Raw genomic sequence first — 17,173 nt, forward strand, 5'->3', positions numbered from 1 at the left:
TGAAGCCATTGGCAGAAACCCACCAGGAGAACATGTAAACCTCACACCAGGTTTGAAACTGCCCCCCTAAACTCACATACCACTTTAAGTAATCCCTTTGCCACAAGTGCACTGTAATTAGTAAGGGATTGCTAAAGGTGGGATGTGAGTGGGAAGGGAAGGTTGAGAATCACTGCTCTAGACCCAATTGTTACTGAAATATTTTGCTGGAGAAAAATGGTCATTGGCCCATTTCCTTTGGAGTTATGAAACCATGCACAGAACGAGTCAATTAGGGGTGATTAAAACAGTAGTTCTCAAACTTTTTCTTTCCATTCACATAAGGTGGAATGTGAGTTTAGGGGGAGCTAATAGCAGCTGAGGTTAGGTTCGGACCTGCAAGGCAAGAGCAGCCAAGTGGTCTCGGTGAGAAGGTGTAAAACTTCACACAGCATCAGAGAACAGGATGAACCCTGTTCACTGGAGCTCTACGAGTTGTACCACTGTGCTGTCAGTTCTTTTTGTGGGATCCTACTGTGCACTCATTTGCTGCCACTATTCTCCAAAGTGCAATCAGGAGGTAGCTGCTCAGAGGCTTTCTGCCCCACGGCAGAAGAACCAGCCTCTGGGCCGCTACATTGCCCGATGGATAACATACTCACTTGTAGTACGTACTCCCCTGGGACAACATCTGTGATGTCGATCCACTGGCAGTCAATGTCATGCCGGTATGTATCCCAGCACCCCGCCGTGATACCCTGCTCACCAAAGTTGGCGCACTGGTAGTTCTTCTTCTCCTCTGAAAGGCAAACATCCCAATGTTAAACGATTATGAGAGGCATACGACAGCCAGCTCCTTTTTCCCCAAGATGATAGAACCCATTATCAGATGACATCTCTGTATAGGTGAGGGGAAGGAAGTTTGTGGAAGACATCAGGGGTAAGCTTTTTACACAGTGAGTGGTGGGTGCCTAGAATGCCTTGCCAGGGGTGGAGGTGGAGGGTGGTGCAATAGGGGCATTTAAAAGTCAGCCACATGGATGGAAAATAAATAGAGGGTTACGGGTATGAGGGAGGGATGGTTTAGATTGTTGAGCAGGTTTATATGGGTCGGCACAACATCATGGGCCTGTATGGTGCTGCAATGTTCTATGTTCTAAACTCTGATGTGTGGAAAACAGAGAGAGGAGAGAGAGAAAGAGTCAAGTGAGGTGAAATGAAAAAGAGAGAGAGCGAGACAGAAAGTGAGAGGTAATAAATAAGTGAACAAGAAATAAAGACTGCTTGGTTGGTGTAGCGGTTAGTACCACGCGGTTACAGCACCAGCGATCGGGACCGGACTAGGGTTCGAGTCCCACATTGTCAGTAAAGAGTTGGTACGTTCTCCTTGTGTCTGTGTGGGTTTTCTCCATGGGCTCCAGTTTCCTCCCACCCTTCAAAATGTACCAGGGGGTGTAGGTTAATGGGGTGTAAATTGGGCGGCTCGGACTCATAGGGCCGAATTGGCCTGTTACCATGCAGTATGTCCAGGAGCACATGCAAACTCCACACAGGCAGGACATGGCTGGAGGTGCACCCACCCCCCGCGACACTCTGACAAGAACCGGTGGGGTGGTGGCGAAGCACAGGGGTGACATTACCCAAATCACATTCAGTGTCCTCCAGGCAGAAACTGGCCTTGTGCCCCTCTGCGACCTTTGACCCGTTCAGTGACAGCAGATCGTAATATGTGAAGACGTCCATGCTGTGGTAGTGCCTGCATGTTGTGCAGAGAGAATAGGAGTCAGCTGTGCAATCACTACTTCACCCCAGGTTCATTTTTAGTCCCCCAGACCAGTAAAGGACCTGGGTTTGAATCCCGTGCCGTCAGTAAGGAGTTTGTACATTCTCTCTGTGTTCGCGTGGGTTTTCTCCGGGGGGGGGGGGGCTCTAGTTTCTTCCCACTGTTCAAAATGTACCCGGGTGTAGTTAATGGGATATAAATTGGGCAGCACAGACACGTGGGCTGAAATGGCCCGTTACCATGTTTTTTAAAAACAGAGCGTGTGCTGGGTGATGCGGATCCTTGATGATCGCTGCTGCTCTCCGACACCAGTGTTCCCTGTAGATATTCTCAATGGTGGGGTGGGTTTTGCCTGTGATGACATTTTGGAGGGCTTTATTCTCAGGGGTATTGGTGTCCCCGTACCAGGCCGTGATGCAGCTGGTCTTTCCACCACACCTCTGTAGAAATTTGCCGGGTTTTCTGATGTCATGGCGAACCTCCACAAACTCCTGAGGAAGTTGAGGCGCTGATGTGCTTGCTTCACAGTGCCGTAGTGCGTTGGGTCCTCTGAGACAGTGACTCCCAAGAACTTAAATTTTCTCCCTCTCGCCACCTCCAATCTCCCAATGATCACTGGGTTCATGGAGTGCGAGGTTGTTGGCGCACCATTCAGCCACTTTCAGTCTCCCTCCTGCATGCCTGCTCATCACCCACTACCATGATATCATCAGTGAATTGGTAGATGGGGTTCTTGTTGAACCGTGCCGCACAGTCATAGGTGTACAGTGAGTAGAGGCAGAGTGGGGGGGGGGCTAAGAATGCAGGTGTCTACTTGCTTTTCCACATTCCCAAAGAAGGGTCATGCCCCAAATGTTGACTGCCTTTTTGCTTCCCGTGGATCCTGCTGAATCTCCCCAGCACTTGGCAGTGCCAGAGGATTGAGTTGAGGCTTCTCTCTGGATGTCCTTCCCCATGCAATGGGGCGGTCCAAGCAACAGAGGGCGCAGCTGCTGCCTTTTGAGGCCCAGGTCCGCAGAGACGTATCAGTGATGCCACCTGGTGGTTGAAGCGCCATGGTGCTGGGCATTCACACACACACACACACACCATCCTGACAGCTCCCACTCTGACACATGAAAAGCAGTTCACAACCCTGTTTTCTTCTGTAAAGGTCTCATTCATGAGCTGAATTTAGCCCATTGAGTCTGCTCCACCATTTCTTTTTAACCCCATTCTCTTGCCTTTCTCCCTATATTTGACACCTTTATTAATCAAAGCAGCTAATTAAGTATGCATTTTGTTGGTACGGTTAGCGTTGTGGTCAGCACAATGTTACAGCGACAGCGACCAGGGTTCGAACCCTGCGCTTTCTGTAAGGAGTTTTCACATTCACCCGATGCCTGCATGGGTTTCCTCCGGGTGCTCCGGTTTCCTCGTACTGTTCAAATCATGTGGGGTTGTAGATTAATTTGATGCAATTGGGCAGCATGGGCTTGTGGGCCATACTGTGCTGTATGTCTAAATTTAAATATAATACTTTATCTTATGTTTCCAGTAAATCACTGGATTCCAACTGATGATTCACTGGATGGATTGTTGCCAATGTGGTGAACCACTGGACATTTGTGGCCTGTTTCTGGTGAATCACTGGGTTCAAAGGTCAGGAGAATCACTGGATTACAGTGCCTGACTGATCATCCGACCTGGCTGAATGTAACACCTGGTGGATTGTACTACCTGATGATATTTATGTTCTGAAGATTAATGATCTTCACTCCTCTGACAGGAGAGTCAGTGCAATAAAAAGTATCAGAGCTGTAATGGTGGCACTGCCGCTAGTGCAAACCCGAGGAGAGCGGGGAGCAGTCTCAGTGTTCCCCTGTGGGGACCAAATGCCCAGTCCAACTGCCGCTGGCTCCATACAGGCTTTATAAGGCCTGTTAAAGGAGCTGGTGGTGGTGACCGCAGGGTCTGGACTTAAAGATTTACAAGATACTGCAGACTCTGGGGAGGCAGGAAGACTGGTGCAAGGCACCATAAAATGGGGAGAACATCCCCCGTTTGAAAAGCAGAAGCCAAGGAAATGACCCATGGGACAGTGACCATGGTAGCAGGCTAGCAAGGGGCTCTGGGGCTGAAGAACAAACAGGCTGTTGGCAACTCGAGGTGAAGAGCCCACACAGGTTACAGGCTGCCAGTGACTGTGGACAAGGGCCTCACACCAGACAACGGACTGCTGGAGACTGGCTGAGACTGGATGATGGGGTACCATGCAGCAATGTGAGAGGGAGCTGGAGGCTCAGGTTCCTGGAGCTCGGTTTCCTGATGGTTTGGACTGGGGTCTCTGTGGCTGCGGAGGCTGTGGGAGTGCTGGAGATTAATCCACGGGGACTCAGTGACTCTGGGGGGGGGGGGTGGGTAGGAGTCTTTTGCTTCTTTTTCACTGACTGTAAGGGCCTGTAGAGCTCATCGAAAGAATCAAAGACTTGTTGATTCAAACCAAGGCTTTTATTAGCAAAAGACAGGAGCTCTTCACAGGTGGCCGACCAGTCCGGAATGATCCGACCTGGCTAGGGACACAACCCTTTAAGGCCCAGACAATAGGCGTGGCTTAGCTCTCAGCCAATCGCTGTAAGCACAGTCTAGATACAGTAACTATATACACTATGTACATTGGTGATAGATCTGTACTATCACAGGGGCATCTGACAATTTTTCCTGATAACGAATCTTTGTCTATCTTACAGGAGACTAAAGGAAATTTTGTGTAATATTTATATTTTAAATTTAAATTTAGACATACAGCACAGTAAACAGGCCCTTTCAGCCCATGAGCTGTGTCACCCAATTGACGTACAACCTCCAGTATGTTTTTGAACAGTGGAAGGAAACTGGAGCATCCAGAGGAAACCCATGCAGACATGGGGAGAGCGTACAAACTCCTCACAGACGGTGTGAGATTCAATCACTGGTCCCGCGTTGCTAGCACTGTAACAGTGTTTGCGTTAACCGCTACATGCCGCTGTTTTATTGCAACAATAAAATAATCTTGAAGAATTGCAGGGGTGAGCGACACTCGACACGAGGGTCACCAAATGACTGCTCAGCCCCTCGTTCGGGTTGACCACATACCTGTGGCACTCATGCCACACCCACTCGTGGCGTCCTGCCTTGGGCCGGAAGTCGGCCTCGCCGTTGTTGTGGATCTGGGAGGAGAACCTAAGCAGCCGACGGAAGCTGGTGAGGAGGGGCTTTCCGACGGCTGATGCGGCCAGGCAGTTCTCCTCCATGGCGCAGGTGAGCATGGCCATGGGCCGGTTCTCCAGGTAGGTGGTCTCTTGAACCACCTGGGGGTTGAGAACGATATCGGACGCAGCTGCAAAGGAGAGAGCAGAGGCGTCAGACATGAAACAAAACGGGCAGTGCTGGTGGAACTCAACAGGTCGAGTAGCATCCATAGGACAAGAATATAAATTTAAGATTTAGACATACAGCATGATAATAAGCCCCTCAGCCCACGAGCCCGTGCTGCCCAATAACACCTAATTGACCTACAACCCCTGGTACGATTTGAACAGTGGGAGGAAACCAGAGCCCCAGAGAAAATGGGGAGAACGGACAAATTTCCTCAGAGAACCACAGTCCCGATTGTTGGTGCTGTAACAGCGTTGCACTAACGGGCACGCCAACTGTGCCACCCTAATTTGAGTGCCCGTCCTCAGAACTCAGAGCAGAGGAGCCAACTCTCCTCCACCTCCCAATCCCTCTCACTTGATGTTGGATATTCCAATGTGGAAGTGTGAAAGCTGGGCACAACCCTTGTTCCTCACAGACACCACCCAGGAGGACACTCTCAGGTACAGGAATCCCAACTGGTATTACCCAGAGACCAGGAGGTGCTGCGAAACAGTATTCACCACACACAAAGATCCACAGAACATTAGGCCCTTCAGCCCCACTAGTGTGTGCCACACTATTATTCTGCCCAGTCCCACTGACCTGCACCCAGTCCATACCCCTCCCATCCAAGTACCTGTCCAAATTCTTCTTAAATCTTAAAATTGAGCCCGCATTCACCACTTCAGGTCATTCCACCCTCCCAACACTCTCTGTGCGAAGATGTTCTCCCTAAAATTTTCCCACGTCATCTGGTTTGTATCCCACCGACTCTCAGTGGAGAAAGTCGACCTACATTTACTCTGTCTATCCCCCTCATAATTTTAAATACTTCTATCAAATCTCCCCTCATACTTCTACACTCAAGGGAGATAAGTCCTCAACTTTTTAACCTTTCCCTGTAACTCAGTTCCCGAAGTCCAGGCATTAAATGATTGGACTAATAACCCAGAGATGAGTTTCAATTCCTTTATACAATCTATAAAGTTTACATCCACCACCCAGGCCATCACACTGCTACAATCGGGAAAAAGGTACAGGAGCCTGAAGTCGAGCACTCAGCGGCACAAGGATAGCCTATCTCCTCTGCTGTCAGATTCCTGAACGACCAATGAGCCTCAGGCACCACCTCATTTGGACTTCCTCTTGTACTATTTTATTTATTTTCTAAGGTGGTTTATATAAATGTTTTCACTGCCACGAAACAACAAATTTCGAGGCATGCTCATGCTCTGATTCTGGTTGGTGTACAGTGAGTTCAACGCTGTTACAGCACCAGCGATCAGGACTGGGGTTCGAATCCCGCGCTGCATGTAAGGAGTTTGTACATTCTCCCGAGTCTGTATGGGTTTCCTCAAGGGGTTCCAGTTTCCTCCCACCATTCAAAATGTACCGGGGCTTATAGATATAATTGGGCGAAAGGGCCTGTTACTGTGCTCTATGTCTAAATTTAAAATTTAATCTTAGCTGTCAAGTTGGTTGTAAAAAACGCACCAGATTCACCAACACCCTTTAGATGTGTCTGCCATCCCATACCTGAGCTCCAGACCACCAGGAAGTGTCGTGCCCCAGCAAGCCATGTAGTTCAAGGGCAATGGGGAATGGCCGATCAATGAAACAAGGCCATGAAGAGGTGTGGGAAGGAATCCTGCTCCTCCATTCCATGGGATCATTCCTTGTCTGCTTTCCTTCCCTCCTCTCCACAACCCCGGTTTGCATCCCTTCGTTGCACAGTGACACAACTGGCGGAGCTGCACCTCCCAGCTACAGAGGAGCAGGTTCAACTCTGACCTTCTGACATCCTTTGACAGTGGTGTTTCCTCCAGGCGCGCCAGTTTCCTCCCTCATTCCAATGACACGCTAGTTATTTGTTTAATTGACGGCTGTAAAGCGCTCCCCCCAGTGTGTAAAATTGAATAACATATAAGAAATAGGAGCAGGAGTTGGCCATCCGGGCCATCAAGCCTCCCCCCCCCCCCATTCACTGAGATCATGGCTCATCTCCACCTTCCTGCCTTTTCCCCATATCCTTAATTCCCCCATGACAAAAAAATCTATCCAACCTTGTCCTAAATATATTTACTGAGGTCGCCTCCATTGCTTCAAGGGGCAGCGAATTCCACAGAGTCCCCACCCTCTGGGAAAAGCAGTTCCTCCTCATCTCCTCCCTAAATCTGTTACCCTGGATCTTCTCATTCTGGTCTCCCCCACCAATGGAATTCATGTAGGATAAGAATAAATGGGTCTCTGTGGGCTTGATGGGCTGATGGGCCTGTTTCCTTATTGTACCTCTCCATGGCGATGACCAATTTCACCCCTATATTTTCAATGGATCTGCAATATTAAGTATTTAATGTTTGGCATGAGCTTCCTTTATTGCTTACACTTTGAGCAGCTTGTCATCCATCTCCAAGGGATTGTAGGAGCAGGAACATCAAATCAATTGAAACAAGATGAAACATTGAACATTTTCTACCTCTTTCAGAAAAATAGGAGCTCAAGAGCCAGGAGGTAATGTTGTATCTATAAAAGATCTTGGAATATTGTTCCTGTCACTTCACCACATGAAGGATGTGGTTGCTATTAGAGAGAATGCAGAGGAGATTTATAAGGACATTGCCTGGATTGGAGAACATACCTTCTGAGGATAGGTTGAGTGAACTTAGTCTTTTCTCCTTGGATCAATGGAAGATGAGGGGTGGCCTGATACAGGTGCATAAGATGATGAGAGGTATTGATCGTATGGACGGCCAGAGTCTTTCTCAGGGGCTGAAATGGCTAATATGAGGGGGCATGGATTTAAAGTAGGCAGTAAAGTAATTACAGAGGGAGGGGGGTAGGTGTGAGAGGCATGTTCTTAGTGAGGTGATGCATTTTGGAAGGACAAACCAGAAAATTGAGTACAGGGTTAATGGTCGATGAATAGAGGAACCTTGGGGGGGGGGGGGGGTTCCAAATCCACACATCCCTCAAGGTTGCCGCACTGGTTGATAGGATAGATAAGAAGGACTATGGGATGCTGGGCTTGATTAATAGGGGGATTGAGTTCAGTAGAGAGGTCATGTTGCAATTGGACAATCTCTGGTGAGACCACACTTAGAGTATTGTGTTCAGTACTGGTCACCTCATTATAGGAAGGATGTGGAAGCTATGGAGAGGGTGCAGAGGAGATTTACCAGGATTGGAGAACAAGTCTTATGAGGCAAGGTTACCAGAGATGGGACTTTTATCTTTGGAGCGTAGAAGGAGGAGAAGAGACTTTATTAAGACCTCTATTGTCTACAAGATTCTAGGGTTATCAGCCAGCACCTGCTTCCCAGGGCAGGAGTAGCAAACACCAGAGGATGTCTGTACAAAGTGAAGGGAGGGAAGTTTAGGGGAGACATCAGAGGTAAGTTTTTTTTACAGAGTTGTGAGGGCCTAGAATGCCCGGGGATGGTGGAGGGGGAAGATACATTGGAGCCACTTAAGAGACTCTTAGACAGATGGATAAAGGAAAAATAGTTAAGGGGTAGGGGGGGCTTAGTACGTTTTGTTTTAGAGATAGATGGGTCAGCACAACATCGAGGGCCGAAAGGCTTGTACTGTGCTGTAGTGTTCTATATTCACACAGAGAATGGTGGATGCACGGAATGTGCTGCTGGCAACAGTGGTGGAGGAGGCAGGTACGATAGGTTTTAAGAGACTATTGGACAGATACTGTACATGGAACTGATAAAAGTGTTTGTGTGTGGGGGTGGGTTATGCAGTTGGGAAATGCTCTCCTAGCCATTTTCATCCCTTTTTTTGGCTATGGCTCTTTTAGGACTCTGCTCAAAGTTTGTGGGCCCCATTCCCTGTGAAGCGGTCAAGTTTAGTTAGTTTCCGTAATTCTTTCCTAACGACTGCATGAAAAGCATAAAATGTATTTTATGATTTCAGTCTGTTCCCCCCTCCCCCCCCCCCTAAATGTGCTGTGGCCCCCAGCAGCCCATGTTGAGAATGGCTGTTTTAGGTAGTTGTTATTGAGTTGGCACAACATTGTGGACTGAAGAGCCTGTCCTGTACTGAGATTTCTATGTGTGAAGGTGAGGGAAGGAGGGACCTACCTTCGGTACAGGAGATGCCCGCGGCAAAGTGCCCCCCTCCATTGGGGCACTCCAGATCCTCGCCATGGTGCCGACACTGGAAGAGGGACATCTCCGTGCCGGAGCACTTTACTCCACTCATCACCACGTCATCGGCTGCTGGGTCACCCTCCCAGAACCAGGTGTCCTGGGGAGAAATCCAAGATCAACTCAGAGGTGCCATCGGCACGAGAGGGGCAGCGGTGAAGGCAAAGCAAACGGGGTTTGAATCCAGCACTGTCTGTAAGGAGTTTGTACATTCTCACTGTGTCTGTGTGGGCTTTCACCAGGAGCTCCAGTTTCCTCCCACCCTTCAAAACATACTGGAGATTGTAGCTTAATTGGTATAATTGGGTGGCATGGGTTCATGGGCAGAAAGAGCTTGTAAATGTGCTCTATGTTTAAATTTAAAATTTAAATTTTATTCATACAATTCAGTTAAATGCAATCACTTTCGTTACAGTTCTCCCAATTCCAATTCCCCTGTGGGTGAGCCCCACTGTCCAATATATTTCTGGGTCATAGCCAGTGGCAAGGGGAGACATTCACAGGCATTTCCCCCACAAATGAGGTATTGTGACCCTCCCCCACCTGCTCGGCGCCATTGCCCCCAAAACGAGGTATTGTGACCCCCACACCCACAGCAGTAGTGTCACTAGTCTCCACGCGACATCAGCAGTGCGTTTGTCTTTTACATCAGAGGAAGGGGGAAGTGTGACCCGTGGCAGCGCACAGTGAAGGTTCCCACCCCACCCCCTGCTGAGCATCAGATTGTGTCCCCCACAGTCACCCTAATGCCCCCTGATTAGACTTGTTCTGACACCAACCCTGCACTGGGTAAAAATTATTCTCCTGAAGGCCCCATTTGATTTATCAGTGATCCTCTGTTCTTATGACTCCCACAAATAGAACTCTCTTTAAAAGTGCCAGATCAAACACCTTCATAACTTTAAAGACCGCTTTAAGACACCTATTAATGCTTCTAGAATCCTTGCCTGTTCAATCTTTGCTTGTCGCTGGAAATTTTAAATTTATATATACAAGATAACAGACCATTTTGGCTCATGAGTCTATGGTGCCCAATATACCCCTATTTAAGCTATACCACCGGTACGATTTGAACAGTGGGAGGAAACCGGAGCCCCTGGGGAAAACCCACACAGACACAAGGAGAACATACAAACTCCTTACAGACAGCGTGGGATTTGAACCCCAGTCTGGTCCCGATCGCTGGTGCTGTAAAGGCATTACACCAACCGTGCCGCCACTGCAGATAATTAATTATCTGTCAGATAATTCATAATTCTTCCTTGCATCTTTCCCACTGACACTGCTTACATTTGTTAACCAGGAGTCCATGTATCAACCATGGTGTGGCTAGCAGTGGAGCGAAACACAAAAGTCTGCAGAGGCTGTGATTGTAGTAAAAACACGGAAAGGCTGGAGGAACTCAGCTGGTCTCACAGCGTCCGTAGGAGACATTAAGGGCCTTAGCCCTTCTTCAAGGTATGAGCAAAAAGCAAGGCAGGTGTCTGAAATAAAACACTGGGGGAAGAGGTGCACAGGTCAACAGGCAAAAGGCACTAATTGGACATGGATAAGAAGACAGGAGATGAAGGGTGAGAAATGATTTGGGAGGGGGTAGCAGTGAATGGAGAGTTGGAGGAAAGGAGACATAGTGATGGCTACTCGAAACCGGAGAAGCCGATGCCAATGCCAATTGGAGGGTGTTGTTTCTTCAGTTTGTGAGTGGTCTCAGTCTGGCAGAGCATGAGACCATGGACAGGCATAGGAATGAGATGGGGAATTGAAATGGGTGGCCACTGGGAGATCCACGCTATTGTGGTAGACAGAGCTGAGGTGTTCACTGAAGCAATCTCCCATTCAGTGCCCAGTCTCTCCAATGTAGAGGAGATCACAATAGGAGCAGTGGTGCAATGTAATGACTGACGTCCAGAGTCATGGTTATTCGCTGAGATCGCAGTTCCAATGGCAAGAGTTTGGCCGCTGATTGCCCATGGACCGGCTCAGCTAAGATGCTAGCTGGATTGAAGCTGGTGTCGCGGACGGGGTCTGCAGCTACGTACCTGAACGGCATGATCAGCAAATCCCAGGCCCAGCTGCCGGCACACCACCAATGCCTCCATTTTTCCCCAGTTGTCACTGCAGACTGTGCCCCATTTCAGGCTGCCGTTCTTATTGGCAAAGACTTCTACCCGTCCTTCAAAGGGTGTACGACCCCCTACCAGGCGAATCTGTGCGTTTCAACAAGTCAGAAGTGTTAGAGGAGTGGGGCTGGGGAGGAAAAGAGAGAGATACAGAGAGCCAAGCTGTGACATTGATTGTTACAGGACAACACTGCTTCCTTCATGTATTCCTCATAGTTGTTTCTTGGATGTTCATGTTCACTGATGTTGATCTCAGGTTGCCATCCCTGACATGGCAGGAAAAATGTTCCTGAGAAGATCATAGTGATTTTCCTTATCCTCAGAATGCAGAATTCCAGGATCTCGACCGAAGAGTGAGGAAGGAATGGTCAATGGCAGGAGATGGGAACTATGTTCAATTTAAGAGCAGGGAGGTTATGTGCAATTGTACAAGGTAGTGATGAGGCTGCATCGGAAACACTGTGTGCAGTTCTGGTCTCCTTACTTGAGGAAGGACATACTAGGTTTGGAGGAGTTGATTGGAGGGATGAGGAAGGGCTGGCCTACGAGGAGAGATCGAGTCGTCTGGGACTGTACTCACTGGAATTTAGAAGAATGAGAGGTGATCTTATAGAAATGTATAAAATCATGAAAGGTATAGAGTTGCTTCCATTCACCGAGACCAGAACTAGGGGACGTAGCCTCAAGATGCAGGGTAGTAGATTTAGGATGGAGGTGAGGAGGAATGGCTTTTCCCAGAGGGTGGGGAATCTGTGGAATTCACTGCCCATTGAAGCAGTGGAGGCAACATCAGTAAATATATTTAAGACAATGTTGGATACATTTTTACATAGATGGGGATTTAAGGGATGTGGGGAAAAGTCAGGAAGGTGGAGATGAGCCGATCATCAGATCAGCCAGGGCAGAGCAGACTTGATGGGCCGGATGGCTGACTCCTGCTCCTATTTCTTATGTTCTTATGACCCATTGCTGCTCATCTCCGAGGGAGTGAATGCATGCTTAATGTCCTATATGTGCAGTAGGTATAAAGTTCGATGTTAAATAACGAAGAAGTATTAGAGAATTTCTTTTAGGAAAGTGAGGCACATCCACTAAGAGGGTTCGCAAAGATCATTGAAAGACTCTTGCTTTACTTATTAATTATTACTGAATAACTATTTATGTATTTGCATAATTTGTTTACATTTTTTTTCTGTTGTATACATTTATTTCTTCTTGAGTACAGTTTAGAGTCACCGATAATTAGAAATTCAGAGGAAAAAAGAATCTCAGGGTTGTATGTGAAGTTATCTATGTACTCTGACAATAATTTTGAACTATGAACTCTTAAATCTTACATAGACAAGGTCAGATCATTGAGTGGGCACATCGTCACTACCATCTCATATGAAGGAAACACTATAATGTGGTAATTATTTTAAGGCACTTTGTGAAATGAGCAGAAGGCAAAGAGTTCAAGAACATTACTGAATAACTGAACTAAGTGGATATATGTTTTACATTTAGATAAAGATGAGTGCTGAAGATGGGGTGATTTAGAAAGTGGAGTTTCAGGCTGCACTATTTCAGCTGGTTGAACCATTGCTTCACAGCTTCAGTGACCTGGGTTCGATCCTGACCTTGGCTGCTCTCAGTGTGGAGTCTGCACGTTCTACCTGTGAACGAGACGGTTACCATCACATGCCACAAACCCATAGGTCCGTGGATCGGTGGGTCAACTTATCCCTCTAAATTGTCTTTACTGTGTAAGTGACTGGTAGAGTCAAGATCAGACTCACAAGGTTGTTACTAGGACTAGAAGGGTTGCGTTACAAGGAGAGACAAGATCAGATGGATCTGAAAAAAAGTGGCACCACTGCTGGAGCTGTGGTAACAACAGCGATGAGGTCCAGTGGAGAGCAGGGAGCGGAGTCTCAGCACGCCCCTGCAGGGTCCAACCACCCAGTCTGACTGGCATCGGCTACGTACAGCCTCTAAATGGCCTGTTAAAAGAGCCAATGGTGGTTTATTTTAAAATCCCATGAACGTGGGGTCTGGGCCTATCATCAACAGTGGCCACAAGAGGTTACAGACTCCGAGGAAGTGGTCGACTGGTGCAAGGCAGAACCCCTCCCGTGATAGTACAGATTCTATCACCAATGTGTATATGTACAGATGGTAGTGTAGGATGACTGTGATTGGCTGAGAGTGTAGCCACACCTACTGGCAGGTCTTAAAGGATTGCTCCTAGCCAGACCAGGTCATTCTGGACTGGTCGACCTACTTGTGATATGCTCCAGTCTTTTAGTTAATAAAAGCTTTGGTTTGGATCAAGTCTTTGGTTCTTTCGACGTGCACTACACCCCCGTTTGAGAAGGAGAAGCAGGGGAGATGATCCATGGGACAGTTGCCATAGCGGCAGACCAGCAAGGGGCTCTGAGGCTGATGAACACACAGTAGGCAGGCATTTGGTGACTCGAGGCGAGGAACCCACGCAGACTGAGGTCAAAAGACTGCTGGAGAGTGGCTGAAGGGGTACCAGGTATTGGAATCGGGATGCGAGAGCTTTCCTGATCGTGTCAGAGGTGTGCATCTGGAGTTCGGGTTGCTGACGGTTTGGACTGAAGCCTGTGTGGCTGCGGAGGCTGGGTGAATCCACAGACATTCAGTGACCCTGGCTGGGGGTGGGGGTACTCTCTTTTGCTTCTCTTTCTCTGAATTTAAGGGGTGCCAGACAATTTCTGCAGATGGTGAATCTTTGTTTGCCTTATCGTAGACTAAAGAAAATTTTGTGTAACATCATATTTTCTGTTTTATTATATGACAATAAAATAATCCTGAATCTTGAAATGAGGTAGGTGGGATTTTGATGAGATTGCCCATTGAAGAGGAGAGAGATGTGGCTGAGTGTGTGAAAGCCCTGGGGCTGTTCTATGGTGTGATATAAAATTCACAGCGCAGCCTGAGCCCCATCGAGTGGTATTTGCCCACCTGGTTCTCAAAGCCCATGGCTGGGATATTACATCGCACCGAAGCATCCTCGTCATGGTTACACAGTTCGTACTGGCTGAAGGCGCAGTCAGTGATGGAGCTCTCGAAGCCCGTGCACATCACCTTATTCATGTGCACCGATCCGATGCCTGCAAGAGTGAGAGAGGGGAGAGCATGTAAGACACAAGAAGCCTCTGGCCCGCAGAGGTTAAGCATTGAAGCTTCTGGGAGACACACGGTGGCCACTAGACTGCAAATTCCCAGTGATTGACAATAGTTACCTTGAAAAGCACCTTGATACAACTCATGGGTACTCAAAACCACAATACACTTTGGTCTGGATTCAATCTCCCTTGGGCAGTAAGAGGGAAAATAATGTTCCTGACTCTAATGAAAGAATTTACGAGCTTCAAGGACAGATAGACCTCTTGTTTCCCTATTACTCTGTTTCCTTTCCTCCAGCTTTGCATTCAAAGAGCTTCCCTTGTCCCCCAACCAATTCTCAGTGCTCCTCCCCTGCCCACCTGTAGCCTTTTGTTTGTTGACCTGTGCTCTTCTCTCTCCTCCTCGATTCCTCTTGTATCCAGCATCTGCACTCATTTGTATTGCCAGAAAACAGATGACCAGATCATTGTAAAAACGTGATGCTGGAGAAACTCAGCAGACCACACAGCATATTTAAAGTAGCAAGGATGATTCAGAACTAACATTTCACAACAACGTTGGCTTTTTTTCTACATAAAGTACGTTGGGTGACCCGCTGAGTTTGTGTTTTCATTTCAAACACTTTGCAGACTCTCACATTTCTCGGATCGTTGTTGAATTGGTGCGTGTGTGAGCTGTTGTCACAAACTGGCTGCAGCATTTCCCGAATTACAACATCGACAGTACTTTGCCTTTAGACGTCATACCCCACCCCCGGATGTCCAGGGGGTTGTGAAAGGCGTCAGAGCAATGCCCACTTTTCAACCATTTGGAGAAACGCTACTGAAACAACTTCAAACCTGAAAATGACAGCATTGGGAATAGAAAGATGAAGCAGGAAAGACAGAGTGAAAGGGAGGGGGATGATTTAAAAGGAACATTTTAGAGAAAATTTTAATTTTAAAAGATATGTGGAAAATGGCAAGCAAGAAAAAAATAGGTCAGGGTAAGAGCTAAATGGTATACAGAGAGAATGAAATAAGACCCAAAAAAGTGAGGGTGTGTGGGAGAGGCAAAGGGAGCAAAATCAAAACCAAGGGAAGGAGAGGGAGAATAAGTGGAAGAGGAAGGGGGAGAGAGGGGAGAGAGAGAGAGAAACATTTAGCTTAAATTCCATTGAGATAGGTTGGCTGACTGGCTTGTAACGGTGCTGTACTGCTCTATGTTCGATGTGGATCGAGTTATCATTAGCTGAATCAATTCACCCCCAGTGACTTATAATGACTTCCTGTGACATCTGGTCCTGGTTAAATCTCTTTTACTTCCTTTTTCAAGAATGAAGATGCAATTTTCTGATACAATGTTGTAACTAATGTTTTTCTTGTGGGTTTTTTTCTCCTCTGGAAATTCTCATCTGGGTGACCAAACGACTGGCCTCTGCGTGTAAGAGAGATCATCCAGTCTTTAATGTGAATCATGTTCCCAAGCCTCCTTTAAAATCCCACCAGGCCATTCACACACGCTAAACGATTTCAGTGTCTTGGTGTGTGTTCTCCTCGGCAGAATGGATTTGAGAAGATTATCGAGACTGACTCCTGATAAATTGCTTCATTCCCTTCCTCAGGACGGATGCAAAAGATTCCAGACTTCCAAAGTAAAACTGAAAAACGATTACTTTCACCAAGAAACAGAGGGTATTGATCCAAAAATTATCGATAACAACTTTGCCCTCTCAAGGATGTGGCTCAGCTACAAAAGCCCTGAATCGTATCTTTACCTCCTATGGACGATGCTGAGTTCCTCCAGAATTCCTCCACAATCTCAGTGGCTGCAGACTTTTGTGCTTTACTCGATTCAGTTGGCTCCATTGCCAGGGCGCCTACCTGAAGAAGTTCTCCTCCCTTTGAAGGGAGTTCTGTGAGAACCTCTCGCACTGCTCCTCCTTTCTACACTCTGCTGCTCTCAAGCTCAACAACCATGTACTCACCACAGCTTTTATCTGTGCTCCTCCCCCTCCCCTTTATTTCCTTCTCCCCAGCCTTTTAATTCAGGTGCCTGCCTATCATTTACTCACACCTGGAGGAAGGGCTCAGGCCTGAAAAGTCGGTTATATATCTTTACCTCCTGTGAACAAGGTGAAACCAGCTGAGTTCCTCCAGCATTTTTGCACTTTTACTGCAATCACAGCGACTGCTGACTTCCGTGTTTCACTAAACTCCTCCAGCGGTTTGATGAAGAATGTCTGCAGACACTGGGGTTGAGTGCAGTACAGAAATGTGCTGGAGAAACTGAGCAGGTCACACATCATCCAGAGGAAGTAAGAGGTCAACGACGTTTCGGCCCTGGGCCCATTGTCAGGCAGTTTGTTCCTTTACTCCAGATTTCTAAATCTGCAGACACTTACATCTCCAGCCACAAACAATCTGCTGGAGGAGATCGACAGGTCAAGCAGCATCAATGGGAGAAAAAGAATGGTCTATGTTCTTTTTTTTTTTAATTTTTTTATTTTTCACACCATAAATCACATTAGCCATGATATACACAATTTCTTTTTCACACATATACAGTGACTTTTTCTCCCCCCCCCCCTTTCCTCCCCAACCACCCCCCCACCCCCCCCTCTCATCCATTTTAGGTATACAATC

At 47.4% G+C, this 17,173-nt stretch overlaps 1 protein-coding gene across 2 annotated transcripts in view; it reads right to left on the reverse strand.

The window, feature by feature from the left end:
- The window catches only part of LOC138754124 (lysyl oxidase homolog 2-like), an 80,659-nt gene that overhangs the window by 7,001 nt on the left and 56,485 nt on the right, over positions 1 to 17,173 (reverse strand). For both annotated transcript variants that reach the window (XM_069917967.1, XM_069917968.1), the window contains 6 exons: positions 14,385 to 14,533; positions 11,334 to 11,501; positions 9,229 to 9,394; positions 4,877 to 5,120; positions 1,620 to 1,735; positions 642 to 778 (listed from right to left, as the gene is read on the reverse strand). In XM_069917967.1, the coding sequence (XP_069774068.1) occupies positions 642 to 778; positions 1,620 to 1,735; positions 4,877 to 5,120; positions 9,229 to 9,394; positions 11,334 to 11,501; positions 14,385 to 14,533 (980 nt within the window). The remainder of the gene's footprint in view (positions 1 to 641; positions 779 to 1,619; positions 1,736 to 4,876; positions 5,121 to 9,228; positions 9,395 to 11,333; positions 11,502 to 14,384; positions 14,534 to 17,173) is intronic.

This window comes from Narcine bancroftii, chromosome 2 (assembly GCF_036971445.1).
Source record: "Narcine bancroftii isolate sNarBan1 chromosome 2, sNarBan1.hap1, whole genome shotgun sequence".
In the NCBI taxonomy this organism is placed as follows: domain Eukaryota; kingdom Metazoa; phylum Chordata; class Chondrichthyes; order Torpediniformes; family Narcinidae; genus Narcine; species Narcine bancroftii.